Source organism: Cariama cristata, unplaced genomic scaffold, assembly GCF_000690535.1.
Source record: "Cariama cristata isolate BGI_N322 unplaced genomic scaffold, ASM69053v1 Scaffold45196, whole genome shotgun sequence".
Classification (NCBI taxonomy): domain Eukaryota; kingdom Metazoa; phylum Chordata; class Aves; order Cariamiformes; family Cariamidae; genus Cariama; species Cariama cristata.
The window spans coordinates 1-12,049 of NW_009621235.1; the positions used below are offsets into that span (position 1 = coordinate 1).

At 38.6% G+C, this 12,049-nt stretch overlaps 1 protein-coding gene across 1 annotated transcript; it reads left to right on the forward strand.

Moving 5' to 3' along the window:
- Positions 1 to 133: 133 nt before the first annotated feature.
- LOC104156459 (UPF0472 protein C16orf72) lies at positions 134 to 10,977 on the forward strand (the record flags this gene model as incomplete). The annotated part of the gene is made up of 3 exons (XM_009701868.1): positions 134 to 214; positions 4,343 to 4,618; positions 10,344 to 10,977. Coding segments are annotated over 3 exons (602 nt in total), but the record flags the coding sequence as incomplete, so codon positions are not given.
- Positions 10,978 to 12,049: the final 1,072 nt, after the last annotated feature.

Consider the following 12,049-nt stretch of genomic DNA (forward strand, 5'->3'; position numbering starts at 1 on the left):
CGCTGCCGGCCCGCTCTTCTCGGCCCTGATCCCGAGTTGCCTTCGGAAGGTGGAACAAAATGGCGAAACCTAACATGGCCGTTCGGAGTTGGTGACTCCAAAATAAACAGCGTGTGTCCTTCCCTCCCTGCAGACCGGGTGTGCCAGCAGCCGGGGCTATCCCTCTGGGTCCCCTTCCAGAACGCCGCCACTGCGGTCACCAACCTCTACAAAGGTAAGGGGCTGGCTCCCCCCCGCTGCCCTGGCAGCCCTCCCTGCTGAGCTGGGCCCCACTCTTGACTCCTGCCCCGGCTTACTCATAAGCAGGGCCTGTTAATGTCTCTTATTCACCCTGATAAAATCTAACCCGAGACTGCATCCTGAATCTTGCAACTTTTCCCTGGGCCACTTTAGCTGACGGTAGCTGAATCTTTTTTTGTTGCCTCATGTCAGTGACTAGTAACTTAAAAGTTGTTTGAGACCCTTGAAAAAGGATGTGTTAAATGTGTAACTCACTCTCATGGATTCAAGGGAAGAGTGCAATAGCTTGTTAAACAGTACTTAAATTTCCTGCATTTTGTATGTTGCATGGTGTATTAAATGTTGAGATATCAGTACATATACATTTGTGGTGAAGCATAGGTTGGGTGTTGTGTTTGTAAAATTCTGCAGAGATGTTATGTGACAAAGTTTTATCTTCTTGTGACAGTGAGGCTTCTTCAGTAAGCCTCCCAGTTTATTTTAAGCACTGAATGTCACTATGACTGTGTCCAGGGTGGCTGTAAGAAAGCAATATTAGCCAAAACTTTGATAAGAGTGCACTTTGCATGAGGTAGTGCTTTTGTGCTGTTTTACCGTGTGTTTCTGTTTGTCAGGATCTGTTTCTGAACTCTGCAGTTCTTTGGGTTGTCACAAATTCTTGTCTGCAGAAGAATCATTTGGTGGTTTCTAGTTTATTGTATCTATATCAGTGGAGGCTTAAATTGACACAGTGTGGTTTCCATTGTTACTGTCTTCCATTCCTAGGAAGGAAAAAACTTTAAAATTCCAAGTTGTTTTTCTGACTTGTAGTTTGATTTTGGTTTTGAGTTGTGGGTTTGTTTTTTTTTCTCTTGGTCTGTACAGCGTTATCTATAGTTCTTCCTATATATCATTTGTTTCTAGTTTTCCCTTTTTGGATTTGCTTTAAGCAGTTGAACTTCGTAACGTGTTTGTGATGGCTGATTAGGTTTCTGGCAGAGCAAGGAGGAAATGTAGATGCGTAACCCTTGCTGCCAGAGACTTGACTCTTGCAGAAAATGCATTTGAATGTGGTGTGTCTGTCATAGGTCATATAAGGGGGCAGCACATCACCTAACAGGTTAGGTGTTGGCCTGAGGGAGTGGGTCACTAGAACATGGACTGGGACGCTGGTCACTTGAGCATGGTGCTAGAGTAGCAGCAGGTAGTGTTAATAAATTGTCTGGAATAATTATAGTATTTTTTTTTTTTTACAAATGGCACTGCTCTCCCTTACAGCATCTTTACTACGAAGACTCAGGCTGTTTATTTTTTGTTAAATCATTTGATTACTTGTGCTATAGGCAAAATAAGCCCTATTTTTCTGCAATAATATGATTAACAATAGAGTACGTATGTAGTGATCAGGGAAACTAGAATTTAAGTAGGAAGCTGTCTTTAGTCAGGTGTAATGTAATACTTCAAGAAGCAGCACAAATCTTTCCTTCAAACAGACCTTTAAATGCTGAAGTGCCTCCGTTACTCAGAACTGCCATCTTTCAATTTTAAATTAACTTCCAAGTGGGTAGAAATTTGTTGAGAACACAGATGGAGCCATCTAGACACTGGCATACCAGGCAAGTTGGAGTGTCTTAATGTGAATTTGCCTTCCCTAGCGAGGAACATGGCTCTTTAAAAATCTCCTGTTGTTTCTTGCATACTCAGTAATGTCTGTGTTTTGGAGGGCTCTGTCAAAACACTGGAGAAGTATTTGGTGTGGTAAACTGAACATCACCACTGCCCTGTCAGCTAGTTTCTGATCTGATAAATGTTTGGATTTTTGAGGCATTGGAATTCTTTTTAACAAGAGCTGCATAAAGAATAGTGCATAAGGAGAATGCCATGGTGTCTTGAATGTCAGCATTTTTTTCTGAAAATAGATTAGAAGTTTAATATCATACCACACTGTGAAGGTCTTGGATCACAAATTTCTGACTAGTGCTGGTGATAGAGGCTTTTAATTATCAAGACATTTGATTATCTTCCAGATTGTGCTGAAGAAGTGAAGGCATGGCTTGTAATGTAGGATTTAGAACTTAAGGCCACTGTAGAAAGTCCTAGGCATATATTAGAATAAGGCTTCTGAGCTAACAATTTACCTTATTTCTATAAAGAAAGCTGAATGTTTGCTAATGTTAGTTTTGACTTACTAATTTCAGAATGTATGCAACTTGACTGCTTTTATTTTGCCAGCTTAACTTTGTAAGCAAAGTAGTTGTAGCTTTTGCTGTAAAAATCTAATCTTTCCCAGGGTAATGACGCTTGAAATTTGTCCAGGCTACATCAACAGTCAGTGTGTGTGACCTCATAACTAGTTCCTAGTTAGTCCTTTGTGAAGCATTCTCGTATACAAGGAAAGCAGGTTATTGATGTAAAGCTGGGCTCCTCCCTCTGAGGGACTTTCTGATGGTATTTCTGGAAGTGATGAAAGGAATATTGTCAGTTTCCAACTTGGCTCCCAAGTGTTTGGGTAGCTTTTACTGTGAGTGCACTGGAGTCTTAGCTGCTGTGGAGTATAAAATGGCTGGAGGAATAATCTGTCATGTTGGCATTGCTTTCACAGGAGTTAGCATTTGTAAATCTTCTAGCCTTTTGATTACAAAGTAGCCTAGGCAAAATACTCTGAGTCCATAAGAGTGACTAACATTTTAAGTGTAGTCTATGTATACTGATATGGCTTGTATTCTAAAAGTCCCAAGATTTAACTGTGATCGGTTTTAGATGTTTTTCTTTTTTTGGTAAGTTGTGTTATGTTTGAAGTGTTGGTCTTTGATAGTGTAGGTTTTAGCGGACCATGCAGTGATGCCTTAGAATATAACTCTAAGAATAGCATTTAATAGTGATTATTTTTTGGTTTTTTTGAGTGTGAGAACTAGATTAGATATGTGTGTCACCGTTTACCTGTAAACCAGTATCTTGGACAGCTGTCCTTAAATTTCTTTCATATTGTTCTGGGAAAAGGGCTTTTATGTTGGACTTCAGTAAAGCAAGAATATAAAAAGCTGTGTTAATCAGCTCTGCTAGATTTAAAAAAAAAAACTATGGAAATGGAGTAAATGAAACTGGGAGTGGATATGTTAATGTCTTTTAATGGAGCAAGAGCGACATAGCAGAGCGGCAATTTTCATAAAACTGAAATAACTTGACAAAGCTCTGATAAAAAATCTGTGACAAACAAGATGAGCATAATTGTGTAGAGAATAGAGTTTGTCCTACCTGTTACTGTTGTCTGAAACTTACTCGTAATTAAACTAATAGCCAGAAATGTACTTACTGAAGTTTGAAAGAAATGTAATAACAAGGCATTTAAGTGTTTTGTAGAGGCAAGTTTATAACTGATGTGCATAGGTGACCAGTTACATCAATGGAGAATGAAATTGTACTTTGCAATAGGATTAGTTTTAAATAATACGTGTTTAAAGCTTTTGTGTGTCAAACTTGCAATGAGTTCTCAAATGGGAGGGAAACTTTCTTTGGCGTCCTTTGTAAATGGTATGTTGCCTAATTGAAAGGCATTGGGGACACTTATAACTAGTTTCAAAACTGTGGTCTCCTGCGAATTGCCTCTGCAATTGAGATGGAACTCTAAAGACTCTAAAGAAATCTGAGTTTTTTTGAAAATTCCTTACTTATCAGAATCAAGAAAAGCAGTTAATCTTTTTTTTATGTGAGGTTTTCTGACTGTAGTGATGCACTTTAAGAGTGTGTCTCAAAGTGTGTTGATTTTAATTACCTTCCTCTGACAAGCTCAAGGTGCATTTTTAATGTTAATACAATATGGTTTTGTAAACAGTGCTGTAGTGTTGACCTGAGGTATAGTAAATGCTATCTAGATGGTGCTTGAGTTGCTGTTGACTTTGACTTGTAAAGGGGGTGGAACTTTTTAGCTGATACTCTCTTTCTAGGTTTAATGGAACTCATCTTCAATGCTAGCTAATTTGTTACAGCTAACTTGGTACTGCGTTAAAGTAACCTGTAGAAGATATACTTTCCCATGGTTGACGGGAAGCCATATCAGTGATGTGCCATACTATACATTGCTCTATCTGTAACACTAAGAAAACTTTTTTCTATCTTCTTGCAGAAAGTGTCGATGCTCATCAGCGAAGCTTTGATGTAGGAATTCAGATTGGCTATCAGCGTCGGAATAAGGATGTGTTAGCTTGGGTTAAAAAACGCAGAAGAACTATTCGTAGAGAAGACTTGATCAGCTTCCTTTGTGGAAAAGTTCCTCCTCCAAGAAATTCTAGAGCTCCCCCAAGACTGACTGTAGTATCCCCTAACCGAGCTACTTCAACAGAAACTAGCTCATCTGTAGAGACTGATTTGCAACCCTTCCGTGAAGCCATAGCTCTGCATGGTAACAGTAATTTTTTCAATACTACTTGGTTAACATTGGGTGGGGGTTCTTAAAGCATGTCTGGCTCTTGGCCGTTGTTGCTGTCATAATGTCATATACCGGATGTTCCAGGTGAAGGTATCCCCTTCATTCTCCAAGGATGTTCTTGCATGTGTAAGGCATGTTAGCTACTAAAAAGATGCATTGCCAAATATTTTGAATGGGGAAGAGGTATTGTATCAAAATGACGTTTGGATCTGTAATATTCTACAGGTGTGAACTCAACAGTTAAGTATCAACTGTTGGTAGTGTTTTTGAAGCATGAAGAGACTTGGCATTCATACTGATGCTGAAGTAAAAAGAATTCTTTGGAAAATGATGATACTATGCTAGCAACTAGTTAAATATTAAGATTTGGGTAGTAGCAAATAACTAACAAATTTTTGTGGGATTAGGGAGGGATTTAGTGTCTGAAACTTCTCACTGGGGTACCTTACCTCACTCGAGTACCCTTCTTGTTATGCACTGGATAATATGGTTTAGCATTCTACTTAAAAGTACCCTGGAGAGGGTACTTTACTTGCACATCATTGCAATAATTGAGTCCTGTTCAGAACTTAGTTCTAGTTCACTTCTAGACTTAAATGTCTTCCAACGTCATAATGAATTTCCTTCCTTGCCATCACCAATGTTGGTGGTCTGTCTTTTCTCCTTTTCATATATGAACAGTCAGTAGCTTATTCTGTTTTGGACTATTACCTAGCAAGTGATAAAGAAAAATGTGTTTTAAACTGCTCCTGAGGTGAAATGAAGCAGTTCGCCTGTGGGTTTTATGCCTTGTAAAATTCTAGAGGGTAGTGGATACCTCGAGATATAAATAGTAGACCATTCAAAAAGTAAAAATCAAGCTATCTAAAAGTACAACCTGTGAAACTTAAATGAAATTTTTACTCTCCCGGTATTCTCAGCGGGGAGTGGAATTAATAAGTTAATTAGATGAGTAGATTCCTGAAAATGCAGTCTTCTGCTATGCTGTTGTGGTTTTTCAAGATAAGCCAGATGCTGTTACTGTCTAGGTGACAGCCTAATTCTGGTATTGTTTGCTGCTCTGTTGCCATTTAAATCAAGCATACTTCCACCCAGTCATGTAGTTTTTGGCAGTTTTCCTTCTCCTATTGGAAGCTGGCTAGAGAATTTTGTGCACCAGTATTGCTTATTCAGTAGGTAAAGCTAATTTCATGAGGAGGACAACTGCAGAAGCTGGCTCTTAATCTTATATGATGTGATAAACACCCTCTTAAAAAAAATCTCGTTTTCTGAAACTATAGTTGAATCTGGTGTGCAGTTGGCTTTAAATACAAAGGCCTACTCTCAGGTGAGAGTTACCTAGGTATGCTTGCTTCAGCACAGTGAGATCTCAAGCAGAGTAAACTCAGAGGCATTTTTATTGTAATATGGCTATTTTCCTGTCCTTTTGTTGTTTCTTGGCATCTGCTTTGTGACTTCCATAAACCACCTCTATACTTCTCTATAGCATGGGGATCTGAACCATGAGGTAGAAAGTTTTCATATTTCGTAACCTAATACAGGGCCATGAGGACTGTAGGAAGTTCTCTGCTCTGTACTGGCACTGCAGGGGCTAGAAATGCACTCTTCCCCTTCATCAGCTGGTTGACAAGATTACATGTCAGTCACCTCTGGATTAAGTTCTCCTGATACTTGTTTCAGTTTGATCTTTGACACAAATGCTTTTTTGTGCTAATCCTTTAGTAACTAGGCTTGTATTTGGCTTCATAACTGTTTCTGGGTTATTGCCTACAATGTCAGCATTCCTACAACTTCTCTCCCCACTTTAACATTAAGGAAGTTGTGATTAAACCATCTCCCAAACTATTTTCCTGTTTATCATAGGGTTTCTCAGAAGTATGTTTTGATATAGAAACCTGTGTAGGATCTAAAAGTGTGTGTAAATGTGTACTATGCTTCGTTTTTTGGCAGGCTGTTTAAAAGTGATTTTCCTCCTCTAGGTATTGTGAGGAAACATGAGAAAAACTGATGGTAGTGAGTAGCAGTCTCAGCAAGTGTTGAGGACTAAGGCTTTAAGGGAAACTTTTGACTGGCATGTAAAGGAGCGAGGATTTGCTTTGTGCTGGTAGGCTTCCCGTGGAAATGGAGTATCTCTCGGTTGGTAACGTGGATAGGCTGAATTAGATTTGAGGGATAATGCTAGGACTTTGTTGCTCTAAGCAGGACCTCTTTTCGTGGAGCAGGGATAGGTGTGAATCTATGACACCAAATAAATAAAGCTCAGTGGAAGCGGAGTTGGTTTGACTTCTCAGAAATAGGTCCTAATATATATCTAAAGACCATGGTGCTGTAACTGGTTGATCTTGCTCTTTGGTGGGGGAAATACCTGTATTTTGGTCACGTAACCTCCAAATGCTTCATAAGCACATTGGAAAACTTTGACAGAAGCTGTGGTAACAAAGTAGCTAATGATGACATATTTCTTAGCTTTAATGTCGATATCTGTCATTACTGTGACTCAGTCTCTTTGGGGCAGGAGGGAACCCTTGCTCTAACATGTAGAAGTGTGTGGCTTGGCCCCTTTTAAGAGCCTACATTTCCTTTAAGCCTCCTTATTCTCTTCTCAGAATATTAAACTGCATTATAAAACATCAACAATTGTTAGAATGGAGAAGCAGCAGTTGGTAGAAGAGCAGATGGGAGAGCAGAGTTCAGATTAGTTTGGGAGAGTTTTAAAGGTTCTATGTGTGTATATATAGCTGTCATAGAGTTACTGCTAAAACTTGGTTTTTGTGCAATACTGTGGAAGGGCGAGTATGACAGAGGAGTGACGAGGATCTATCTGCATGCCATTTTGTATTTATCTGTGGTTATTAACTAATTCCTACTTTAGTCACACTTACCTAATTGTGAATGTTCTTTTTGATACTTCTGGATTAAAACTTCCGGAAAACAATAGTTAATGTTCTTTCTATACTGAACAGTAGTTATCCACTATATTGTGCTGTGGTAGTCACCTGAATAACTCCTGCTCATTATGGACATGGTTATAGGGCAGATAAAATGGCATTTACAGTTTGTTAGGCCAGTGTTGATAAACTTCCTAATTTTGAGTTGACAGTTTTATTGACTGTAAGTATTTCATACTCCATAAAACATATACTTTTAGCAAGCGTTCTTATCACTTGATGGTTTTGGAGAGTACTTATTTACAAATTGACTAGTATTGGTTACAATTTCTTCTATACTGCAGCTTTTTCTAATAGTACTATGATAAATGCTTTAGAACATAGCTTCAGATAAAAGCAGAGGTTTTTTTGTGAAATTGCTGGCTATGAAACGCCGTGTTGTTGATGACTGAAAGATGTGGCAGGAGTGAGAATGGAGTAAGTACTGCAAAATATTTCATATATGCCCTCTGCTTCAATCCTTACAAGCTTAAAAGGGAAGAGAGGGCCATGTGTCCTTTCTTAAAGGCCTCTAGTGAAGGAGGAAGTGTCTCCTGTAGAAAGCAGCGGGTGACTTCAGAGGTGGTCATGAGATCGTGAAAGAACTAAAGATCCTTTAGTAACTGTTCGAATCTCTGTCCTGTTGCATAGACAAAACTGTGCCTGTCATTAGGTCGTGTTAATCACAGTATAGAAATCTGAGGTTTTGAAATGGTGGTGTTAACAGTCATGTCATCTTATTACTTCCTAGTGTCTATTACTGCTTGCTTTACTGCTTTAAATGGTTAAATGCTTTGGGGAGAGGTCTCGGCATCTGCTGAAAACTTAAACTCAGAATAATTCACAATAAATGGATTTGCTGAGATTTTTTCTCTTTGCGTTACAACAGCATTCCAAGAAAAAATGGACTGTGGGTCACAGCTCCTGAAAGATGCTTTCTCTGTGAAAAAAAAATAAATCTTTTCGATTGCATGGCTGGTCGTCTTCAAAGATGTTGCTTCCATGAAATGGCAACTTGGTATTTCAGTGGATGCCTTGAAGTTTCTTTTCTGCCTCTTCCATGTTAGCTTGATTATGCAATCCTAAACTGCGATCTAAATGTTTCATTTGACAGTTCTGCTCTCTTGGATTGATGTGTAGTGCTATGTAATATGGTTAACTGCCAGTAACTGATACCAAATTGTCACTCAGTCTGTTAGCATACTCAGAAATGACTTACTAGCTAGTTCAGTATTAAATACCTGTGTGAAATGCAAGATTAAGCTGCAACTAAAGGTCTGTTTTGTGATGCAATATCCTTGTAGTCCTATCTTTGTAGAAATGAATTCAAAAGTACTCTCCTGCCTTTGACACTGGGTTTGATTGAAGATTTAAACTTCTTAATTATCTCCTGAAGATTGATTGTGTATTTAAATGTACAGTGATTCAGTATTACCTAAATATTGGAAAGTCAATGCCTGCTTGAGGCATTGCTTGCAAACCTTGGCAGTCTGTTTTAGAATATACGGCAGCATATTACAGATGCATCTTTTAATTCTGGCTTTTGTATCTACTATTTTTAAGAAATGTTACTTTTCAAGTAACATGAAAAGTAACTTGTTACTTGAAAAGGCTCTACTTAAACATAGTTCTTGAGTGATACCAACAAATGTATTCTCGCATCACAGGTCAGTTTTGGGGTTTATTTAAAATAATTTTTCTCTCCTTGAGCACTAGACATAATGAAAAGATGTCATGATAAAAGTGATTTAGGATATTGGCCATTTGGTTATGGGTTGTATGACTAAGTGGTGTAAATTGTTGACTCGGTGGAAGTAACAACACTGAGCTTGTGCGTTCAGAGCAATTTTGCTTGGAGTAGTGATGTGGGGGGAAATATCTGCAATCAATTTAGATTTGAAACAATGTCACCTTCTGTGCACTGTCAATTTTTTCCAGTTTAAATGTACAGGATGAATTAATGCTTTTTCTAATGTATGTCATGCCAGTTGAAATTAAACTTGCTGTTGTCTTTGAATTGTGAAGTGATTTGTTACCTGCCCAAATGTTGCATGTTGGTGGTTTATCCACACAAACCAGAGTAATTGCAGGGTACCTGCGACAGTGTTTTGGATCAGATCATCAATAGCAAATATTGGGGGATTGTTGTGTGGTCTTGCTTGGCTTAGTTGTTATTTTTAAGTGCTCTTCTGAGTTCTGACAATGGTAACGCATTAGCTAATATTGTCAGCCATGAAATAAAGCTTTTATTTAAAAAGTAGCTGTGATATACACCTGCCTGAGATCTGCTGCCATACTGCAGTTTTCTTTAGAACTACAGTGACTGAGGGAGTGAAAGGGAGGAGGGTGGTGATGTTTGAAACCAGACCAAGTCAGATCAGCATGGAAAGTCCTTGGTAGGGGATTTTTCCTTCTGTGTAACTACTGGTCTAGTGTGAAGCCTTTATTTTGAAATAGTCTACTCCAGAGTATGTATGCCTATTTTGAATAGCATGTCATGCTTATGAAGCTAGCATTTGCCATAGTGTGCTGGTGTATAAGCTCACTTTTAATGTCATCAAAAGTAGTTCTAGTAATTGCTAGATTCTTATAGGGACTAAAAGCTGGCAAGGTGTGGTCTGGACTTTAAATAAGTGTGGCACGAATAATAGGATGCCTTTGACATATCACTAGAAGTCAGATATCTAAGTGTCATCCTTTCTCCCACACATAGGAAATTAACTTTTGTTATTGTTTGACTTAAATACTTCTTTTTTTTTTTCCCCCCTTAGGTCTTAGTGGTGCAATGGCTAGTATAAGTGTTCGCTCAAGTACCCCAGGCTCACCCACTCACGTGAGCAGTGGCTCCAATGCTAGTCGAAGGAGAAATGGACTCCATGATGTTGATTTGAACACTTTCATATCAGAAGAAATGGCACTCCACTTGGACAATGGTGGAACTAGAAAGCGTACCTCAGCCCAGTGTGGCGATGTCATTACAGACTCACCAACTCATAAACGCAACAGAATGATCTAAACTGCAAAAATTTCAAACCACCATGCTGCTTGAAAGCCACTTGATCCTCAGAGTACTATTGAAAAGGAAACGTGAGGCCATCTTTCCATATTCACTGTTTAAGACAAATGAATTCAATAATTGCCATAAAGGAAATTTTAGGTATTACATTAGATGCCTCTTGTATCTGCGGCTTTCTTAAACTATATTCTTAGCAAAGGACATCAGATAATTGTGTAGTAGTTAGCAAGATCATGATAGACGAACATGTATCCGTTCCAAGGCTAAAAGTGACCTTACTTGTATTATTAAAGGGAAAGGAAATTTCAGATGTTTATTTGGTTATAGAATGCTTTCTTTTGTCCTTTATTTCCTGCTGTGTTGAGTATTTGCTTAAACAGTATTGCCAGTTTGACTGAAATTGTCTACAACATGACTTGGCATCTTTGTCAAAACTGCAGGCTTCCATTTTTGCAGCACTGTACCATGCACCTAGTTTCTATATAGTAACAGTGTGCAAGTTATAAATATTGGACTGTACCCTTTTTAGTTTTAAAAGCAGTTGATAATTCTGGTGATTGTGTGATAATGTAAAGAGGTGCTATGATGGTCATGCAATTAATACTTAATATTGACTCAATACAAGGATCTTTATTGGATTCACTTTGTGTGTTTTAGTGCTCTGAAGTAGCAATATTAAACTTTCCCCAATTAACTTCATAGGCTTTTAAATCGGTTTGAGAAAATATATGTACTTATTGGTATTATCCTTGTGGTAACCATACACAGTGCAGATTGCACCAGTGCTGCCCGAAATTTAGAGAAAGGTGTCCTGTAATTGGAAAATAGACTTTTCTGTTCAGTATTAGTGAAGGGTAGGTTTTGTGTACACCCATATCCCGTTTTACATTTCTTGTGAAGTAATTGCCCATTGCCAGGGAGGGGTGGGAGGAGAGGGAATGCGGGGGAATAGCTGCAAAAGGGGTGTGTTCTAACAAGTAAGACTTCTGGTCACATGTGGAAACTTGGACTAACTTAAACAAGACTCTGTGTGATGCCATCTCCTTCAGGAGGGAGTGACATGCAGGTTCTGTGAAGTGCTAAGAAAATAATTTAAAACTGGAAGTTGATTATAAAGCTCTGGATAAACATGCTGTAAGGATGAATTAAAAAGGATAAATGGCTTTCTTTTTGTGTTGAGCTTACATTCATAGGATTGAACTCTGGCTGCCATAACTTAAGTATAATCTAAAACTGAACTAGAGATCAAGACTGGTCTGCTGCAAATCGGTTTCTGAATGGGGAAGGATGTGTGTCAGTCTCAAAGAATGTCCTAACTATTTTTACATATAGACGCAGCAAGTCTTTGGTGGAGAGCTTTGGCTTTTAGGGCCTCTAAATCTCTGCCTAGGAAAGGGTTAATACAGGAGGAATAAGAAAATTAAGAGCTCCAAACCTGCAAGTTGGGAAGGGGTATTTAGC